The sequence below is a fragment of the Myxocyprinus asiaticus genome, chromosome 37 (genome assembly GCF_019703515.2).
Source record: "Myxocyprinus asiaticus isolate MX2 ecotype Aquarium Trade chromosome 37, UBuf_Myxa_2, whole genome shotgun sequence".
Classification (NCBI taxonomy): Eukaryota; Metazoa; Chordata; class Actinopteri; order Cypriniformes; family Catostomidae; genus Myxocyprinus; species Myxocyprinus asiaticus.
The window spans coordinates 4,019,626-4,042,500 of record NC_059380.1 but is presented as its reverse complement, the minus strand read 5'-3'; the positions used below and the strand labels follow the sequence as shown (position 1 = coordinate 4,042,500).

Here is a 22,875-nt window from a genome sequence, read left to right as displayed (position 1 = left end):
CAAGAGGGGGGGGGGGGGGGGGGGCAATGCACTGTACTTTCCACAACAAACAAGTTTGGTTGAGGTAAAGTGAAAGAGAAAGCATTATTACACTTGCGCAACAGCAATAGGACTAGGTTATAAAACTTCATTATGTCCCTCAAAACAAACAAATTGGAGGAACCAGGTATTTTAGAAAAAGTGCTTACACAGAGCAAAAATCTCATTTACTGAAACACACAATTTACTCAAGTTATGATTTCAAAACATAGTTTTGTTAACTGCAAGCTTTTAACTCTGGTGCAATGAAGTCCTTATGTACACTCACAATAGTAATAGTAATAATAATAATAATAATAATAATAATAATAATAATGCATTTTAATTTCATAACTAAATTCCATCTCATTGAGTTAACAATATGAAATAAAATATAAATATTTTACGTTGTATTAATTTAATTTAGTTAAAAATTGCGCTATTTAAATTGATGGAATTTTGTTATGAAACTGAAACGTGTCAATTTTAAAAATAAATATAAAATACTTATAAAATATTTTAAAATATTAGAAATATATTTTAATGAAATACGTTTAATAAATGTTTAATAAAATATATATTTTTAGCTACAAAATCTTTTTGAGTGTATTTGTGTATGTGTTGATCTGTAATATACTGTATGTTGGAGCGTATGGTTGAGTAAGAGTGTCTATGTATGTAGATGGATTTGTGTTAGACTACATAATCTACAGACCACAATTTTAGGAGCATGTCCTGTTGCTCCATGCATCACAGATGAGAGTTGCGTGCAAGAGTATAAAGTAGAAGGCCTGGTATTCAGTTTAGCACAGCTATATTGGAGAAATGGTAAGTGCAAAAATTAGTTTTTATGGCAATTTTTTAAAACTCTGATTTTACAATTTGTTTGTTTGTTTGTCTGTTTTTTAGACATTTTAAACTTTTCACAAAAACCTTTTCTTTTTAGTACATAATATAATCCATGTTTGACATTGTGTGCTCCAACAGTACGGCTTTATTAATACTTGTCTAAAGTCACTGGTCATCGGAAAAGTTTGGAAAAGACACGTGGGAGAAACTGAGAAACACACATGTGCGGTGTGTGAAGTTCATGGAAGACAGCTGTTCAAATGTGTATGAACTAAATGAAATTCCTAGGTTAATGGCCGGGGTCCAGGACACATTTATGACCTATGAAATTTATGACGATGTCATCACTCTTCGTTTAGTGCAAGAGGCTTGCAAAATGGTGGGTGAGTATCAGTTTAAGTAGAACAGTTCAGATGTACTCTGTAACTGCATGCATCTGATTGTATTTGAGTTTATTTGCATTTATTTGTCAGTTTGCATGTGTGTGGCTTCCTGTTCTCAGATTAGATCAGTTACAGTAGTTAAGGTATTTAGGGATTCATGAGTGTTTCACTTCTTTAAAAAACCTGTTTTGAATGGACTCACTTGTCGCTGTATGAAGAGTTGATGAAAACTAATGACAGAGCGAGTGGCAGACTGTGACAGACTCATGGCTGTTTTTGCAATGTCCTCTAGAACTTGCAGGCATTGATTAAAGTTACTGGGAGAGCACTTATAATGTCCACTGAGACCCGGGCATCACCCCTGTTGATGTCCTACCCTGTCCTACAGTCTGTCCCTCAGAGCAGGTGGGTAAAGACAGGTGTAAATCTCTGAGTGGATCACACACCTGAACTGCACTGAGCTGCTCCCAAAATGACCAGTAGTTATGGTTACACCATGGGAGCCTTGGGGGGTCTGCTGGTTGACAAAGCAATTAAAATTGAAAAGAAAAATTGAATTGCAGCCAGCTCTGGTTTGTCCTTCTAGAGGTCTCTTCCGAGGTGGTTTTGAAGCTGTTTGGAGAATAATCCTTCAGCTTTTGTAAGATGTCGGGAAACCTGGTGAAGTTCATCGAAAATCTTGACGCTCTGCACAGTTATCATATGAGGTCAGAATACTCTTAATGGTCGTTAATTACCATTTTTCTGCAGATAATTGATGTTAATTCACTTTTTGTTAAACTTTAAAGACCTTTAACACAGTAGTGCCATATTTGATATTAAATGTGAATGAAAACAAGGCTGTGAGGGACAGACTTACAGGCTCTTCAGTGGTATGCACTTTATAAATCTGTATAAAGCTTCTAGATCATATCTAATTTTCCACAACTCACTTTTTAGGCTATGAACACTCCATCCTTTCGTGTGGAGTGGTCGGATGATGGCCGAATACTCCTTCACTATTACACAGACAAGAAAGGACTCTATCATATTGTGCCAGGTGGGACATTTAGGTCAATGAACACACAAGATCAGCTAAAATACATAGAGAACGTTGCTTTGTGACACATTTATCATTCTGAAACCTCCTGAGTGAGACTTTGTTGCTTTTTGTTGACTACTGGTCAGGCATTATTGAGGCTGTGGCAAAGGATTTCTTTGACAGTGAAGTCACCATGACCATTCTTAACCAAACAGAAGAGGATGAGCGTACCAGGAAGAAGGAACATGTGGTTTTCCACATGCTGCAGAAGGACAAGGTGTCTAATAGAAAGGCTCAACCAAGACAGAGAGAAAGTGAAAAGGAGATTAAGGTGTGTAAGACTCTACTGAAGGGTAAACATATCAGACTCGCATGTGTAAGACTTTAAAGGTGAAGTATGTAATTTCAGAGCCACTAGAGCCACCAAACAAAATTGCAAACTGAAATAATAAAGTTTTCAAACAGTTTTCCCCAAACAGTCCCTTTTTATCAATTGGTTGGGTAGTCTAGAAGGTCCAAACCCTTGTGACTTTCTGTCTTCAGTGGAGCACAAAACCAGATGTTAGGCAGAAAGACAACCTCAGTCACCATTTACTTTCATTGTATGGACAAAAAGATGCAATAAAAGTGAATGGTGACTGATGCTAACTATCTGTCTAACCAAGATCTTTTTTTTTCATTCTTATCCAATAATTTCCAGTCATTTCTGTATGTTGTTGTATGTGTGTGTTTGTATGTGTGTGAGTGTGTGTGTGTGTGTGTGTGTGTGTGTGTGTGTGATGTTGGTGGGTGAATGCATGTGTGGGTGTAGGTGAGGGTTTGTTCTGCACTGTGGCATTGATATAGTCTCGTCAATTCATTTCTGAGTGTGTGTTTTCTGCATTTTGTCTCTGTTATAGTCTCACCCATTCATTTCTGCATTACTTTCAATGGTCAGTCAAATTTGACCACGAACCATACAAGTGTCACTTTTTTTAGAAAACCACTTAAACTTAATGGAATCTTCACGGGATTTTTTTTTATTTGTCTGTCTGTCTGTGTGTGTGTGCGTGCATGCGTGCGTGCGTACGTGTGTGTTTAGATGATAAAAAGAGGAAAAGTAATTTGTGCTGGGCCAAGGTTTGACAGATGTTCACTTGTGCGATAGCTATTGTATTTTTGTCTTCAACCTTTCAAGCTTACTACACATGCACATGCAGCCGGTTGTCGATTTAGCGCGTTAAAGTGCGTTTAATAAAATGTAATAATAAGGTGTTAAAAATGTTACGCAATTAATCATGCCTCCTCACCGTACGTCAGAATTTTCTACCAACAGAGCAATTAAGGCTTGTAGTGCCACATTCATTTTTTTGCGATTCACACTCAGCAGAGGGCAGTAAGCACAGCAGAGCACAAATACAAAGTGTGAAATTTGGTGGAGGATCGGTGATGATCTGGGGGTGCTTCAGCAAGGCTGGAATCGGGCAGATTCGTCTTTGTGAAGGATGCATGAATCAAGCCACGTACAAGGTTATTCTGGAAGAAAACTGGCTTCCTTCTGCTCTGACTCATGTTCCCCAACTCTGAGAATTGTTTTTTCCAGCAGGACAATGCTCCATGCCACACAGCCAGGTCAATCAAGGTGTGGATGGAGGACCACCGGATCAAGACCCTGTCATGACCAGCCCAATCTCCAGACCTGAACCCCATTGAAAACCTCTGGAATGTGATCAAGAGGAAGATGGATGGCCACAAACCATCAAACAAAGCCGAGCTGCTTGAATCTTTGCGCCAGGAGTGGCAATGTGAAAGACTGGTAGAGAGCATGCCAAGATGCATGAAAGCTGTGATTGAAAATCAGGGTTATTCCACCAAATATTGATTTCTGAACTCTTCCTAAGTTAAAACATTAGTATTGTGTTGTTTATAAATTAATATGAACTTGTTTTCTTTGCATTATTCAAGGTCTGAAAACACTGCATCTTTTTTGTTATTTTGACCAGTTGTCATTTTCTGCAAATAAATGCTCTAAATGACAATATTGTTATTTGGAATTTAGGAGAAATGTTGTCAGTAGTTTATAGAATAAAACAAAAATGTTCATTTTACTCAAACACATACCTAACACATACCTATAAATAGTAAATCCAGAGAAACTGATAATTTTGCAGTGGTCTCTTAATTTTTTCCAGAGCTTGTTATATATATATATATATATATATATATATATATATATATATACAGTACGTCTGGTCTTTAATGAACCAAAGAGAGTGCATGTTACACCACTCCTCGTCTCTCTTCACTGGCTGCCGGTTGATGCACATATCAAATTCAAGGCTCTGATGCTGGCATACAGAACAGTCACTGGGTCTGCTCCAGCATACCTAAAATCATTTCTGCAGAGCTACGTTCCTACCAGAAGCCTGTGGTCGGCTAAGGAATGGCGCCTTGCTGTACCAACACAAAGAGGCAACAAAACACTTTCCCGGACTTACGATTTAATCGTACCACATTGGTAGAATGACCTTCCCAACTCCCAAGCTGACTCACTTTCTGTCTTCAAAAAATGGCTAAAAACCACATCTTTTCCATGAGCACTTAACCAGTCAAAAAAAAAAAAAAATTAAAAATAAAAATATTGTTGCACTTCAATCTGTCTTGAATACTACTATACTGACGCTAGTGAAACTTTGTAATACAGCACTTTTCGTACCACTGTCTCCTTAAGATGATTCGCTTATAATGTATTCCTCTATTGTAAGTCACTTTGGATAAAAGCGTCTGCCAAATGAATAAATGTAAATGTAAATATATATATACACACACACATTTTTTATTATTAATTATATATCAAATTATTTTATTTTTCATCAAATATTGATATATACGATTCATTTGATTGAATCGGCATATCATGTGATTAATCTGATGTATGTTAAAAAATGCAATTGATTGACCGCCCTTGTTTTAATCCTTTACAACAAAATTGTTCCAAAATCTATAACTCAGAACATACGAGATGTATAGCATGAAGTTCACTGGTTTAATGTGCAGCTGTGTTCTCTGCAGAGAGAGAGTTTACATTTGTGTCTCTCCTCCTAATTAAGGCAATCTGCGAAACTCGTTCACCCCTAGTTACCCTAACAGACTGTGGATTGAAGAGCAAGCCTTCTGTAATGCTTTTCCCTTTCACATCGTTTTTGACCTAGATGTGAGACACTATAACTGTAACACTAGAACAGCTCTGAAAAATACACTAAAATGTTTTGAGCCTGTTGAAATCAGTTTGGCACAAAAGCATGATTCTGAACCATGTTAACTTGGATTCCTATCTGTTCAGCTCGTGGTGAAGCACACAGGTGTGAACATTCAGAAGTTTGTTCCTGGACTGTAGACAGCTGGCATCCATCTGAATGAATACTTCGCTATTGTTCACCCAGAGGTCATCTTCAACATCCAAAGCATCAAGAAGTTCATCAACAGCCAGTTTGTGCTGAAAACCAGGAGGGAGATATTACCCGAGAGCCAGCAAAACCAGTCCATGCTCAAACTGTGAGGTACAGTGTATCCATAACAACAACAAAACCAGTCAATTCTATTATAGGTCTCTCAGCATTTGTGCTACGGACATAAATGATGCTCAAATAATGCAGCTTATTGAGGAGAGGTGTGCTAATACTGCTCTAAGCGATTGGACTTACTGTTTTGCACCTGGCATTCTTTACTGGCATGGAAATAATACAATAGACTTGCATTGAAGGATGGACAAGAATATAAAGACTTCGAGGCCATTTGATATGTGCCCATAAGCAACCACCTAGGTTAACAACCACCCAGAACACCCTAGCAACCTCCTAGAAACACCCTAGTAAACACCCATAACACCCTAGCAACTTCATACAGTGGCAACACCCCGGCAAACCCCCACAACACCCTAGCATTAATGACAAGGTTTGCGCCTGCAAACACCACTCACATGTACTTCAGAAAATATAAAAATCAAGTTACTTGATGTATGTTTGATGTATGCTTCTTGAACATTGAAAAGCACCTCAATAATCTCACAAATGTGCTGGTGTGTGTTTCAGGGCAGATGATGTGGATGGAGTCTCTGAACTGCATGATCTATCTGTGCTCTCCAAAATTACAAAGCCTCCAGGAGCTGGAGGAGAGGGGGCTCCACTTAGCCGACATCGCCCCACACGACACCACGTGAGACCTGATCCTTCTCAACCAGCAGAGGTTAGCCAAGACTGAGATCTCCAATCAGCTGGAAAGGAAGAAGAAGGAGTTGAGAATCCTCTCGTGGAACCTGGAGATCGAGAAACAGAAATCAGAAAAGCTCCTTTATGCCATGCTGCCAACACACGTTGCCAACCAGTTTAAAGAGGGCAAGCGAGTAGAGGCAGGTAAAGGAGCCATAAAAACACCCAACAGAACAATGACACACTTAAACACGTTGTTATAAAGCTTTAAGGTCATTCTTACTCAAAGTCTGAAATAAAGTAATAAACCACTATTATCCATGCATTATGTAAGGGATAATATGCTGTCATTCGATTGTTATCACTACATAAATCCTGACAGGGTGATCAGGACCAAGACGTGAAGCAGAAGGGGGTTATTTTGTGATGACAACTGGATGACTGTACATTATTCTGCTTATTACACTGCTTCTAACCAAATAAATGGACATAAAACATTGATTTGAGTTTAAATAAATCTCTAAATCTCCACTTTAACTTTAACTTTTACATCTGAAAGTCACATGTGGTGCCTGAAAGTGAAAGTGAAAGTAATATTTAGAGTAAAAAAGGACTTAAATATTGTTCTGTTTCTCACCCAGACCTATTATATTGCCTCTGAAGATATGTATTTAAACAATGGAGTCGTATGGATTACTTTTATATTTCCTTTATGCGATTTTTGGAGCTACAAAGGTCTGATCACCATTCACTTGCATTGTATGGACCAACAGAGCTAAAATATTCTTCTAAAAATCTTAATTTGTGTTCTGCAGAAGAAAGAAAGTCATACACATCTGGGATGGCATGAGGGTGAGTAAATGATGAGAGAATTTTCATTTTTGGGTGAGCTATCCCTTTAATCTGTAATCACATTTTACTCATTTTAAGTGAATGTATGATATACATGGTGCAATAGTGTGTTATGTGAGCACTTCAGAAGAACTCTGCACCACACTTAGAGCAGCTCGTGAATATAAAATGCTAGCTGTAATACATGTGTGCCGTCTGTTGTCCCATGAAAGTTTAGACATGGATTTTGATAGTGAACGCAATAGGATTCCACTTGAGCGTCTAGGCTCTACAATACAAGACACTAAGCATCCTGTATGGGATGTCGTTATTTCAGCCAAAAAATGGAACATCCCGGCTAATATAGGATAGTTGGCAACCCTAAATGGAAATGATAGAATGTCAGCTGTGCAGTTGGAGATGTCTCGACTGCATCAAGCTTTTCAATCATTTGTTTTGCCACAGTCAGACATGGAGAAAGTGAACTGATTACCTCAGATTCACAATTTATGCGAAAAAATTGCGGAAATGATACAAAATTGTAAGCTGCCGCAAATAATGAGGAAAGTGGTTGAATTTGCATTAATTCTTGCGATTGCAAGATTGCAAAATTCTTTAGGGACTGATTAGAGCAAAACAAATATTTAGACACATTCCTCATTTATTTAAAAAACTGTAAAAATCGTGGTTAAAGCATCAACAATGGAAGTGAATGGAGGCAGTCCATTAACATTACAGAACTCACTGTTTCAAAAGTAAAGCCACAAGACGTAAACATTTTATGTGTTAACATGATTTTGGTGTGATAAAATAAGGGAATTACCGGCGTTACAGCGTTTACAAGATTACAGAGTTTAAGTTGTAATATTGGATATAATTTTACACAGATATGATTAGTAATTTTATCACACTAAAATCATGTTAACAGGTGTAATGTTTCAGTCTTGTAGCTATACTTTTAAAACCGTGTGTATTTTAATGTTTGTGGACTGATCCCATTTACTTCTATAATAAATGCTTTTCAATAACCACAGATTTTCCTTTAAAAAAAATAAATAAATAAAAAATCAATTTATTTTATTTTTATTTATTTTATTTATTCTTTTAATGCAGGTCAGCAGAAGTCAACTTTCCTTCTTTTCAGGTGAGTTCAAAGCGTGCACTATCCTTTTCAGTGATGTGGTCACATTCACTAACATCTGTGCAGGCTGTGAACCCATTCAGATAGTCAACATGCTGAACGCCATGTACTCCAGATTCGATCGTCTTACAAACATCCATGACGTCTATAATGTATGTGAGATCAGATGCTATTTCAACAAGTCCTCATTAAAAATATCAGCACATATTGTCATTTAAACAATTTAAAAGCTAACCCTCATAAAATATATATATATATATATATATATATATATATATATATATATATAAATAAATGGTGCAGTCTGTGAAATAGTCAGAGTGTTAGAAGTTAATACCATGGTACTTTGATGTGTAACATGAAACTGAATGATTTCTATTCACACTGTATACCATGGTATATCCCCCAAAACCAAGCCATTACCATGGTACTTTTATGTTAGTTAAACAGCTAACAACCTAAAATCTGATTTTCATTGTAAAATGTGTAAAATCAAGTAAATAAAGGGTATTTCACATCATTAAACAACTCTAGTTGAGCTCTAAATCACATGACCATGCTCACACCAGGTGGAGACCATAGGTGATGCTTACATGGTGGTTGGCAGAGTGCCCATTCCTACAGCAACACACACAGAGGGGGTGGTAAACTTTGCCCTAGGCATGAGAGTTGCTGCAAGTGAGGTGATTAACACTGTCACAGGACAACCACACACATATGTGTGTGTGACTAGACAGATGTATGTCAATAGAAGCTCTGTGTGTGCTATTACATTTACATTACATTTATGCATTTAGCAGACACTTTTATCCAAAGCAACTTACAGTGCCCTTATTACAGGGACAATCCCCCTGGAGCAACCTGGAGTTAAGTGCCTTACTCAAGGACACAATGGTGGTGGCTGTGGGGATTGAACCAACAACCTTCTGCTTACCAGTTCAGTGCTTTAGTCCACTATGCCACCACCACGTCATGCTACTAGCATGGGATTTATGTAAAACTGAAGGGTTTATTGTTATATTCTAGATAAGAATGGGTCTGCAAAAAGATGCCATGGTACTGTCTGTTTGGAGACGGTTAATACAGCTTCTTGGATGGAGAGCCACAGAGTCCCAGATCACATTCACGTCAGCCCCTTCACCTACAGTTGAACACCTACATTTTTGATTGGCCTGAAAGTTGAAGTGTGCACAGTTGCAAAAACGAATCACTGTTTTTCAGACAGATTTCCCAAACACTGCTCCATCTATCATTGGTCTGACACTCCATTAACTAAGTAAAAAGTTGACGAGTTGGACCACTCATACACAGAGACACAGTGTTTTTGCTTTTCAGGGGAATCAACCTACTAATAGCTTACTTACAATTGAAGTTTTTCAACTTTGGAAAACAAAAACAAAAATATAAATATCAGCTTTAAATCCCCATGTCAAGTAGCCTAAATGTGCATTGTGCTACACACATTACTTTTGGCTTGAAAAATGGTATTTAGGGTGTTACCTATATCACAACAAGGTAGATTTTAATCAATATGGTGTCACTAAAACTGATATGCAGAACCGATTTTATTTCTGCTTTTTGACACAATAATAACTAAACTTATCATTAGACTACAACAATAAAAACATCATTATTTTTACTGCTTAATTTTTAAATGGACACAAAAGTGTATTTTCATCTTTGTTTTGGACTATTTCTAAATGTTAAGATTAAAAAATTTGAGTAATATGTGTAAAAAGCAAGTAAGGTACTTTACCTGTGAAAAGCATTGTTTCCTGTAAACGCAGTGTGGTGAAATGCCACTTTGAGTGCAGACCTAATTAATAGTGCCATTTATCATAAACTTGATATTAAAGAAGCGATTAACTATTAAGTAGATGGAGAGACATGTGTGTACCGGGATGACCCGGAGGACGTGACCGAAGACCTGAAGGGTGAGGAAATGTTTTTTCATGATAAAATAATTTGTGCAACAAAAGTGATGGAAAAATAGTTATTGAAGGTTTTATTTAAAACAGTTACAGTGCTGTGATATTTGGATCAAAGAATTTCTGAGAGTTTCCCCATTGACTTATTGTGATTCTGCCAAGTAGGACATTTTCCTTTATCAGCATCCTTGTTGGTCCTGGTACAACATTCCTATCGACCAATCAGATTTTAGGGTTTGGTTTAAGGTTTTGGGGTAAGCAACAATCCTATCAACATTTCTGTCTGATTTTAGGGGTAGGTTATGGTTAGGGATAGGCCGTGTAGAATGCAGGTACTACACATTTTGTCAAATTTGAGTGATAATACTAGTCTTTATCTGGGCAGGACTAGTTTTCTTTGAGGATGCTGAGAAAAATCCCATTTCACAAACATGCTTTGTGATTTTAATCTGGTCTGAATCAAACTTGTCTGTGTTTTCTCACACATCCTTGGTAAAAAGAAATTACAGAGCAAATGACTTACTGTTTTTCAGCTAGTTTGGGATCCCGTCCAAACTGGAATGTCTGTGATTGCGGAATTTTTTTCCACGCTTCCCTTCTTTTATTTTGACCTTCTAACGCTAAATTAATGTAAGCCAAAAACTGGCAATAAAAGAAAAAAAAAAAATGAATGAGCGAGGTAATTCTGTTCGTTTATTTAGTCAGAATTTCATCTTTTATTTCTTGGAATTCTTACTTATATAAAGATATAAGATAGAGATTGCAAGATATAGTCACGACTGTGCGAAATAAAGTTAAAATGATTGGAGAGGTGGTGGCGTAGTGGACTAAAGCACTGAACTGGTAAGCAGAAGGTTGCTGATTCAATCCCCACAGCCACCACCATTGCATCCTTGAGCAAGGCACTTAACTCCAGGTTGCTCCAGGGGGACTGTCCATGTAATAAGTACACTTTACTCTGTGGCAGCCTCTCTCAAGCCACCATTTAAATGTTTAGTTGCACTCACAGGTGCAGATTTATGATGGATTTAGACCTTTTTGCCACCTTTCAAGCAAAATAGTTGGTGGTTCAAGTATTGCCTGCATTTTCAGAACACCGGCATCCCATTCTATTTATTCTAAACACTCGAAGAAAGTTAAAGCAAATATACTCACCTTAATTCATTCCCTTCAGTATACACATAATGCTGTAATATCACATGTATAAGTCTATAGAGATCCCGTCAGAATCAGTACATAAATTCGAAGACATGATATCCCATGTACAAATAATTCAAAAAACAAATTCCTTCCCGAATAGTTCTTTAAATGAATCTGCTCAGATTCAGAGAAAACGGAGAACTGAGTTAGTTGTGTCAGTTGGTGAAGTTGCTCCTTGCCTTTGTAAGTATGGCAGTATGTTTGTTTGATAGGGAATATTTCTGTATAATACTTGGCAAAAAATCATGAATATGATTTGAAGCCACTCTTACATAGTATGTTGTCAACACTTTTTTATGTTGTTCAGTGTTGTTATGCTGTCAATTTTCACAGAGATAAGCCCTGAAGAGGCAATTGGTGTGCAGAAAGAGATAACACATCACCATCTCTCCACCCAGGCAACATCTCTCCTGATCGCTTAATTCAGTTTGATGTCACGTCCACACTGGCCTTCATTCAGATAGCCTCAGTACTAAATTCTGCTCTATACTTTAGTCAGACATCTATCTCTAAGTTGTGCTAAGTTTAAAAAAAACAACAAAAAAAAAACTATTGAATTTCCATCTGTTTTTCAGAGGGTCAATACCACATCCACAAATCAACACAGTACCACGTGCTCTCTATAGGGTATTGCACAGCATGTGATTACTGATTTTCCCAGCTCTTCGAGAAACAGTTGGGGATTTCTGATTTGTGGACATAGATTTGTCATCTGGGAAAGGCAAGTCTCCGTGCTGATTCCCAGCTCTCCCGGAGCTGCCCGGCTTCATTTGTTCACCTGCAGTAGATCTACCGTGCTAGGGAAGCTTATCTCCCTCTGGAAGTATTAATCACACATTGTGGACTATTTTTATGTGGAAATCAGATGACAAACACAGATGACCAAAGGTAGATAAACATATGGTTGCTGTATACCGATCAAATGCAGTGAAGTGCTCATTTGTGGTCATCTGGAATCTGTTGTCCATTTAAATGCATCTGTTTTGCATTTTGCAAATGTAAGATATTTTGTTTTATTACAAATTATAATATGAGCATAACAGTTTGGGTGACCGTGCCATAATGTCTAAGTATTTTGCATGTGGCCCTTCTGCTTTAATGACAGCATGCACAAAAGCTGGCGTGAACAAACCCTGATGATCATGTTATCCAGGTGGCGTTTGTGGACTTTTATTACCACTGGGGCACAGGCTTCACAAGAAATTATAAATTGTCCCCTTTTGTCCCAGGGTGGTCTGGAGGCATGCCCCCTGGGAGAAAATTTTTTTTTTTTTTTGTACTATTGGATAGCATTAATGTAACTATTGGCTGGTTTCACTAGTAATTTTATAGCTGAATTTACAATAAATGGCATTGTAACAATTGCCAAAATTGGTTACTGTTTAGTTGATGGCAATGACAAACTCCATATTTTATTCAAATTCAAATTGCTACTCCTTATCTCATACCAGGAAATGATACTCATATCAGGAAAAGTTTGCTGTGGCACAGCAGAACTTTACTTGGGCTCATGCCCAGTGAAAGGGGTCTAGCGACGCCCCTGATGTTATCCAGCAGGATTTGAGAATGCCCTAAAAAGAAATCTGACCTTTTGAACTAAATAATTTATATGGTCCATGTCACAAACTTGCTTATTTGATTAGTAACCTAAAAATAGTGCAGAATCTTAAATATTTCTCTTTCCTTTTTTTTTTTTTTTTTATACATCTTCATTTAAAATTTTTCCAAATCCTTAAACTTTGTTTTGTTTTGTTTTAAACCACAGATTGTCAATGTGGCCAAAGTCTTTCTAGCAAGTCAGTCCACTGTCGGCCATCTTTGGAATGCTCTCGGAAGGCTATTTCCAGTCTTTACAGTGCAGCTCCTATCTACTCGAATGGAGAAAGACCAACACCTTCTAAACAGTTGGTCAAGATTATGATCAAAGAACATATTTCAAATCAGCAGTCAAATCTGACAACACTGGTATCATAAATTGTGCTTCTTTACCTCAAATTATGCTAAAAATATTCAGTTTTCTCGGATTGTATAGCTAATGCACATGCACGTTGTCTGACAGGTGATGTCCGTATCTAAAAGGTTATTGGCTCTTTTACCTGTAAGGTGGGACTTCCTTTCTACATCCTTTGAACCTTGGGCTTGAGAGCTCCTTGGTTGGGTGTTCCAGTTTCACCCATTAATTTTAATAGAAGTGGCCCGCCTCTGCTAAATACTCTCTGGTGTGGCTCAATGTGGACTTTTGAACCAATATATAACATGAGCCCTAATTACAGGGTTTCCACACATTTTGACCAAAAAATGTCCATATTTTTTATTTTTTTTTAAATACATTTATAGAGATTGCACTCACAATGAGCCATTTCTAGCCAATCAAATACTTTAGAGCAGAGCATAACAACAAATTATATGCACTATAGAAATTTCCTTGACTTTTTCACGAATTTAACTCACTTCCGTCACTTTTGAAGGCCTGACACATCCTATTTTAAAATGCCCTGATATTTCCAGGGTTTCCATGACAAAAATCTGTTTTTGACTCAGAAAAGTATCTGTGTGAAATGTGAAAATGTTTCCTTTTCATTTTTATTTTGTCTTTGTTTGAAGAAAACACGATCAGACATTTTAAAACCACTTTTATGAGATAAAGAAATAAGAATCTCTATCTTGCTAGAGCATTTTAATAATTATTTTCTTAACATTACAATAATGAATAGCCCAAATTCCTCCATGCGAAGAATTAAGGCAAAAATTTTTTTTTTTTTTTTTTTTTGTGAGGGTGGAAACTAGTAACATACAAAAATAAATAAATGTTTTTGCATCATAAACTAATAAACAACATTGCATGCCAAGTGAATAAAAAAAACCCCCCCAAAGTTAATGTCAGCACGTACGCACAACCCCTTGGCACAGTAACAAATACCTTTTCATCAAGGTTCCCATGTCACAAAGGCAACTGCACAACACATCAAAAACCCAGTACAAACATTTTCAACTCTTCACCGAAGGGATAAAGCAATATTTATAAAAAAAATAAATAAATACAAAATAAAAAAAAATAAAAAAAAAAGCAGTAGCATCAATGCTAACAAATATTTTAAAATACCTGGAAGAGTATAAACATTCAAATCAGACTCATATTTTTCTGTCATCTCTTATAAAGTGCAACCAAATCCTTCATCAGGAAATATAACACAATACTTTGTAAAATGGGACTTTATAATGCTGCAAAGTTTGACTGCACAGCAGTACGCACTCTTTTTTCCCCATCTAATAAGCTCTCTCAAACGGTTCAGAGGGAAAGGTCAGATTCCGGAGTGTCAGTTTCCGACCCGAACTTTGTGCTCGTTCCAGCCTCCTCAGGGATACTCGGAGTGGAGTCACCATTGATGTGGGCTCTGTGAAACATCAAGCCTTTAAGAGAAAAACAAAACAAAGGTACAGTGAAAGAAAATGCTGATTATTGTAAGTATGACTGTATATAACGCTTCTTGTCAACCTCTGTTCAGTCTTCCTGGATGGCAATATTTATTCATTAGACATTCGGTGACTGCGTGAGCAATAAAGTTTGGAACAAGCTGATCTGTGTTTGTGTGTGTTTGTGTGAGAGACTCACGTTCCATCTCTTCGGCCCCTCTGTCGCTGTGAGCCTCTGTATCTGAGCATGTCCATGTACGCCTTTGGGTGGACTTCTGCAATGCCATACACTCTTTTGGTAAGTTCGACCTTGAAAGGAAACAGCTCCTGCATTTACAGACACTCAAACAAATAACAGCATAAGCTGTCTAGACTGCAAACACGAAGGCTTTGTCTGGTAAGCATTTTGTACCTTTCAAAATTGTAGGTGCCAGGATGGCTGATCGAGCGCTTCATCTACACAATAATAATACAAATAAAAATGTATTAACATTTAAAAAAAACGCTAGATGTCTTATCAGTAGGTCAGTGAATGGCATGAGTCAAGAACATGTCCGGATCACATTTCACCCCAAAATTGAAAGAAAGAAAGAAAGAAATTGTATTTTGCATAAAGAAAATGAAGACTCTTTTAGGACCAAGATATTTTGCATAATCACATTAATTTAATGAGAAGGCCCCCCTCCCTTTTTTTTTTTTTTTTAACATCACAATGAATAAAATGGAGAAAAAATTAATTATTATTAAAATTGTAAAGTATTCATACATAGTTGTATTTGTTGCACTAACTTTAATTTATGCTGATTTTAATAATAATAAAAAAATGACACTAATGAATATCTAATGAGATACATAATTGAAAATAATGAGAATTCAAAAAAAACAACAAAAAAAAAAAAAACTCTTTTATATTTTTATATATTCATGGTCCATAAAATAGGGTTCATTTTCTTAATGAAAAATATAATTTTGTATTTCTTTTTTTCTTTTGATTTTGGTGTGAAATATGACTTAATATGAAATATTCATTTGTTCCAAATCAAATGTTTTAAAGGTACATTGTATTATAAGAGTTTATAACTTCTGCTTGTTTAATTTATGCTTTTATTTTTTATTAAAAATAAATAATAATAATAATAATAATAATAATAATAATAATTGGACGGGATTAGATTTCTCAGAGGTCCCCCAAACTAGCCGAAAAACAATAGGTAATTTGCTCTGTAATTTTTACAAAGGATGTGTGGAAAACATATTTATTTAAAATTATTACACTAATCAGAATCTAATGAGACTCATTAAAAATAAGAATAACAAAAGGAAAAAAAAAAACTTACAAGAAAAAAACATTTAGATTAATAAGAATTTATATGTTCATGGTCTGAAAAATAGGGTTAATTGTCTTTGTGCAAAATATTATTTTATTTTTTCTTTTGATTTTGGGGTGAAATATGACTCGGACATAAGATTCATTTATTACAAATATAACTTTTGCTTGTCTTTAATTTATGCTGAAATAAAATAAAAATTGTTTCACTCTCACACCCTGTCTACACCGGCCGAGAGCAGCGGGTTGCGTCACGCCAAAGCAACAGAACCCCATTATAATGAATGATGCTGTCCAATGCGGCACGTCCGTCGCACAACAATAAACGGGTGTCGCGTTCAATTTTGTGCTGCACGTGCTGGCACTACTACACAACAGCTTACAACATTCAAGCTGTTGCGTCACGTGTACACAGGGTGTAACAAGAATCTAATAGGACTCATTATAAAAATAATGAGTAAAAAAAACTAAAAAAAAAAAACTCATTTACATTAATAAGAATGTATATAAACATAGTCCAAATGTATTTTTTTTTTTTTTCTTAAAGCAGAATCTACTTTGGTATTTATTTCTTTTGATTTCAGGGTGAAATATGAATCAATTTCACAAAAAGAAACATTTTTAATTGTTTTAATTTAATTGTATTATATGAGTATATAACTTCTGCTTGTGTCTTTACCCGGGACATCTGGAAGGGAGAGGGCGACACAGGGGACACAGTCAAATCACAGGGGCCGGATTGCAACATGTCAGTCTTAAACTTGGAATTGGCGATTTTCATACATTCTTCCAGTGTTTTGATGAAGGTTTCACAGGTGGCACTCAGTAATGAGGATGCCTCATTCCTCATCTGGGAAACAGAAAACAGAACGAGTATGTTTTAAAGAGTAGATTTATGTGGTGATAACCATTTCATGTCTTTTTATTTAATCTGTAATATATCCGATGGTTACTGTGGTTAGAAAAAAAACACCAGAGTTAGGTGTCTAACCTCAGTGCTAGCCACTGCACTTTCCCCTTCCTGTTGCACAGACTCCTGAATAGTGTGCACCTGCTGCATCAGTAAGTCACAGTACAGACGCAGCTCAGACATCTTGGTTTTCAGTGACTCTGTGGTTTCTGTTAATTCTGCAAAACATCCATAAGGAGAGGAAACAAGCTTGTTAATGGATCTGAATGTTGTCCAGCACTAAGTATCTAAAAGCCTTCCGTCTCTTTTCTTAATTTCCCATCAGGGCTAAATCAAATCAAATAAATGAATAATAATAATAAAATAAAATACAAACTTTTTTTAATAGCAATAACACATTTTATTATGTTATACAGTCCTTAGAATATTAATTATTATATAATACATTTATTTTCATTCATTAATTTATTTTACATAATAATAATAATGAGAAATATTATAATAATATAATAATATTAGATACACATTTTAGTTTTATTAATTCATTTTTTGTAATATTATAATAACAATATTATAAATAATAATATACAAATATTAGATACTAATTTTAGTTGTATTAATGAATTTTTAAATATATAATAATATTATTATTATTATTATTATAAATAGAAAAATTAGTATAATATTATAAGATAATAATGTGAAGCTTAGCTTTAATAACTTTTTTTAATAATGTTATTAAATAATGTAAATAAAATATACATATTAATTAATTATACCATCATAATGAGTTAAGAAAAATCTGGAAATTGTATGGATATGTCATAAAAATTAAATTCATATATTCATATTTAAATGAACTAATCTGTTAAGCATTAGGGTTATTACCGGTCAAATCTACCAAATTTCAAAAACGTCTGCAAATATATACACTGGCGGCCAAAAGTTTGGAATAATGTACAGATTTTGCAGTTTCAGAAGGAAATTGGTACTTTAATTCACCGAAGTGGCATTCAACTGATCACAAAGTATAGTCAGGACATTACTGATGTAAAAAAACAGCACCATCACTATTTGAAAAAAGTCATTTTTGATCAAGTCTAGACAGGCCCCATTTCCAGCAGCTATGATTTTGAGCAAAACTACAGGTCAAAACAATAACCAAAATCAAAACAGGCATTATTCTGTTACTATGAAGAGAGGTTATAAGACAATAAAAGACCATAGATGAGTAACAGGTATGCAAAATGTATAATGCAGCCAACCCCTTTCTTTTTTGGTTCTAGTATCAATGAGTCCAGCTTTCGAGCTCCCAAGAGCCACCAGCCACTTCTGCCTGTCTGCCGCATTTACAGCCTTCACATAAAAATGCTGCTCCCCAGGTATGATCAGCTCCAGTCGCATGTTGTCAGTTGGATGAACTGGTGCAAAAATGAGGAAATCAAAAATTACAACAGAAAAACCAGTTTACTTTCCTCTAGGCATAGAAAGAACAGACACCCTTCAAAGACACAGGAAGTCCTCACCTTTAATTTCACATACTGACATCTTAATACTGCCTTTACTGCCTTTGCATACGTCATCTTGTGAATCATAGTATGAAATGATGCCATTGTCCAACACAAACCACCTCGGCTGCCATCCTACCGGAAAACATATTTTTATTATTAGATCACAAACAGATTATGATCAAACCAAAGATGCAACTGGGGGGCAATCAAAAAACATCTTAAGGGGGCCTGGGTAGCTCAGCAAGTAAAGATGCTGACTACCACACCTGGAGTTGCAAGTTCGAATCCATGGACGTGCTGAGTGACTCCAGCCAGGCTTCCTAAGCAACCAATTGCAACCAACCTGGTTGCTAGGGAGGGTAGAGTCACATGGGGTTACCTCCTCGTGGTGGCTATAATGTGGTTCGCTCTCGGTGGGGCGCGTGATGAGTTGTGCATGGATGCTGCAGAGAGAATAGCATGAAGCCTCCACACGCGCTAGGTCTCCGCGGTAACGCGCTCAACAAGTCACGTGATAAGATGCGCGGAGGCAACTGAGATTCGTCCTACGCCACCACGAGGACTTAGAGTGCATTGGAAATTCCAAATTGGGGAGAAAAAAAAAACAAAAAAACTTAAAAGCACACACTATATTAAGAAAGAACAAGTGCAACAAGCAACACAATCCAGAACAACAAAGTTGCATAAATGAGCAGCTGTCTGTCATATAAAGGTGTCCTAAACTAGAATGAGTGCAGTATGTCCTGCCAAACTGCAGCTCGTGCCAAAGTGTTTAAATGTCAGTTTACCAGTGCCACCATTACCTGTCATATAGTTTGTCCACTTGTAAAGCACTCCTTCCATTATTCTCCACGCAGAAACCCCTGGTGAGAACACTTTAAAGCAGCTTCAGCAGAGCATGCATAAGGCAACGATAGAAATATTTTGTTTCACAGTCATTTCTGTCAATCAGGCTCGCCGCACATTCTGGGAAATTCTTTTAAAGGGAGACAGAGGCAGAATAGAGATGAGATCACTCTGTTTACAGGCTGAAGCGGAAGAGTCGTTTTATTTAGCATAGATGCTTTCCTTCTTCTTCATTTTTTATGGTGGTTGGCATCCAACCAAATGTGCATTACCATCACCTGCTGGCTGGGAGTGTGGGTCGGGATCAAATTATGCTATTAATGCACTGGACAGTCCTTCCATGATCTCAGTCCCAGTGATACCCCCCCCCCAAACACCAAACACCAAACACCAAACACCAAACAATTTAGTACAAATGCAATAAAAGAAAAGATGCACAAAACTCTCAGTGCTGAAGTTGCAAAACACACGCCAAGTCTCCTTATGACCTGATTTACAGGGTAAATGCAATGAATAATTTTAAACGAAACATCCCTTATTTTATTGGTGACACAATATCTCCTAAAGACCATGAAAACATCCTCCCGCATAATGTCTTAAAAACATGAATTCCAAAATCTTTTTGCTGGGGGTATCTTAACTGGCTGGCAAATCTGTCTAAGGAAACTATTGTTGCATTTATTATCAATAATACTCAAACCATTTCGTTTTAAATTAAAATCAACAGTAGGATTCGAATCTACAACTTCAGCAAAACGCAACAACTGAAGGAGTCCAGATGGAATAACATCAAAGCCAATTGCATATTCCTTAGCAGATACTGGAAGTTTATATTTGTTTAAAAATTCAGTGTATGAAAGTAGATAACCGTTGGGGTGGAACAATTGTGTCACCAACAAGATGTTATTTTTAAAACGATATTTAAAGGAAAGTGTTTTATTGTTATACTTGATATCCTTATTATTCCATTTTGCTGTTTCGGAAAGAAATTGGTACTTTAATTCACCAAAGTGGCATTCAACTGATCACAAAGTATAGTCAGGACATTACTGATGTAAAAAACAGCACCATCACTATTTGAAAAAAAAAAAATCATTTTTGATCAAATCTAGACAGCAGCCATCACTCCAACACCTTATCCTTGAGTAATCATGATAAACTGCTAATCTGGTACTAGAAAATCACTTGACATTATATCAAACACAGCTGAAAGATATTTGGTTCATTAAATGAAGCAACTTTTCATTTCTGACTTACTATATGCTACATTTATGTCTATATCTCTTTTCTTTGTGACTTCTTTTGCACTCTCATCTGCCATCTCATTTCTGTTTACCTCTACATGAGCTGGTACCCAACAAAAAGTTTCAATTAATCCCATCATCTGAATCCTGTATATTGTTTGAAGCATGGGCGTAGCAGCCGCTGGGGATGTGGGTGACACGTAAAAAGGTGATTTTTGTCCCCCGCACTTTTTCAAGCTAAACCCATACCGAGTCAAAATGGTGTATTTGTATACAGTATTCTTTGCGTTTTATTACTTTGGGCTGATTGAGCGACCATCCAGCCAATCACAGGTGAGTTTCATGAGCCGAAACATCCCTTACGTAATACGCCATCAGTCAGACAGTCTAATCAACACGGCTCCGTTCATTTCTACAAAGCTGCTTTCAACAATGCTCATTTATCCATGTTTTTAATCGGCATTGATGTTGATCTAAATGAATCATCTAGAGATGACGAACACACAAATGAGAGTTATTTGTCGGCATATCGTTCTTGATTGGCAGCATTATGTTATGTTTAAGCATACTTGGAAATAAAGCTTATTCTGATCCTTCTTTTAAGCGCACATTGTAAATGGAGTTTATATCAGCGCATGAGTCTTCATTAAGTTATGTTTTTTTACATTATGTTTATGAGGTGACAGTTTGATCGGTTCTTTTAGCCAATTTAAGCAGATGACTAGATCTATGTTAAATATGTAAAGCTATTTTTAATATCAGCTCCTGTTTTTTACCTCTATGTTGGTGTGCAGTCGTCAAACTGTAGGAAAAAAGATAGATCTGCTGTATTCTTATAACACTTAACACTGAAGTCAACAGATATGTAGACATGCTTTTATATACATGAAAACATACGGACGTTATTGAAACTCATTATAATTATTAAAAGACTATTATTGTTGTCTTTAGATAAAAGTCATGCTCAGCAGCTCACAAACTGTAGGGAAATGATAGATTGCATGCCGCCGCCCCACAAGATGTCGCCCATGACTAAATCCGCCACTGCCATCACTTTACATATAAGATGTAAAAGCAACTGGCCTGTAATCATTTGGACTGCTACCTTCCTTCCCCGCTTTACGGACTGGTACAACTTCAGCTTCCTTCCAGCAACTAGGCAATTTCCTTAATTCCCACACCTTATTATATAACTCAAGAAGAATATTTTTATATATAACAAACCTGATCTTTACCTGGCACTGAACTTTACCTTTGTGAATTTTAACAAATGCTATCAGCTTTCTCTACCTCAGTTAGCACCGTCTCCTCATTGTTTGTTAATGTTGGATATCTATATTCTCTCCTTATCCCATTAATTTTCCTTATCATAACCCACACCATATCAGTTTCTGTTTCTCTTCCCACTGTCTCACAAAATGATCTCCAATATTCCCATTTTGCGTTTTAACTATTCTTCTTACATTTGCTTGCATTCTCTTATATTTGATCAGGTCCTCAAAGTTATGAGTTCTTTTTAGTATTTTAAATGCTTTGTTTCACTCTTTAACTGCTGTCCCAATCTTCTTTTTACAGTTTCCTAAATGCCTTGGAATTGGCTGAATTGCAGCCTCAATTATAGTCCCACTAATTAACTGGTTTAAATCTACTAGATCATGATTAATATCGATTTATCCCATTTTTCCATCACTTATTTCCCTGAATATCACCCAATCTGCTTTACTAAACACCTATCCCCCTGATCCATTTGCTTCATTTATTTCGGCTCTTGAACCTATTTCTATTAGAATTGGATAGTGGTCACACCCCATTGTGCTTTCTTTAGTAACTTCCCACCAACATAACCCTGCTATAGATTCAGATACAACTGTGATATCAACTGCTGTTTCTTTCCCATTTACAACATTAGTACCATTTCCATTGTTAATGCATACTAGGTTTTTCCTATCCATGAATTCCTCTATAACTTCACCATTCATATCACTATAATTATCCCATAATGTACTTTGACCATTAAAATATCCACAACAGATAACCTTACCTTCTAAGTGAATTGCCAGTTCAT

General features: G+C 36.3%; 1 protein-coding gene and 1 pseudogene across 3 annotated transcripts; one reads left to right on the top strand and one right to left on the bottom strand.

The window, feature by feature from the left end:
* LOC127427762 (guanylate cyclase soluble subunit beta-2-like) overlaps positions 1 to 9,581 on the top strand; it is a 9,673-nt pseudogene extending 92 nt beyond the window's left edge.
* Positions 9,582 to 13,799: 4,218 nt separating this feature from the next.
* LOC127427605 (pleckstrin homology domain-containing family A member 3-like) lies at positions 13,800 to 19,822 on the bottom strand. Of its 3 annotated transcripts, none has more exons than XM_051675281.1 (8): positions 19,524 to 19,821; positions 18,736 to 18,852; positions 18,475 to 18,630; positions 17,291 to 17,427; positions 16,979 to 17,149; positions 15,385 to 15,428; positions 15,172 to 15,281; positions 13,808 to 14,969 (listed from the first exon to the last, which is right to left on the bottom strand). In XM_051675281.1, exons 1-8 carry the CDS (start codon positions 19,561 to 19,563, stop codon positions 14,848 to 14,850), a joined length of 897 nt encoding a protein of 298 aa, XP_051531241.1. In that variant the 5' UTR covers positions 19,564 to 19,821; the 3' UTR covers positions 13,808 to 14,847. The 3 variants fall into 3 exon arrangements, with proteins under 3 accessions (XP_051531242.1, XP_051531241.1, XP_051531243.1); XM_051675283.1 differs by having other exon boundaries at positions 14,821 to 14,969; positions 15,172 to 15,247; positions 19,524 to 19,822; XM_051675282.1 differs by lacking the exon at positions 15,385 to 15,428 and having other exon boundaries at positions 13,800 to 14,969; positions 19,524 to 19,822.
* Between the last annotated feature and the right edge of the window lie 3,053 nt (positions 19,823 to 22,875).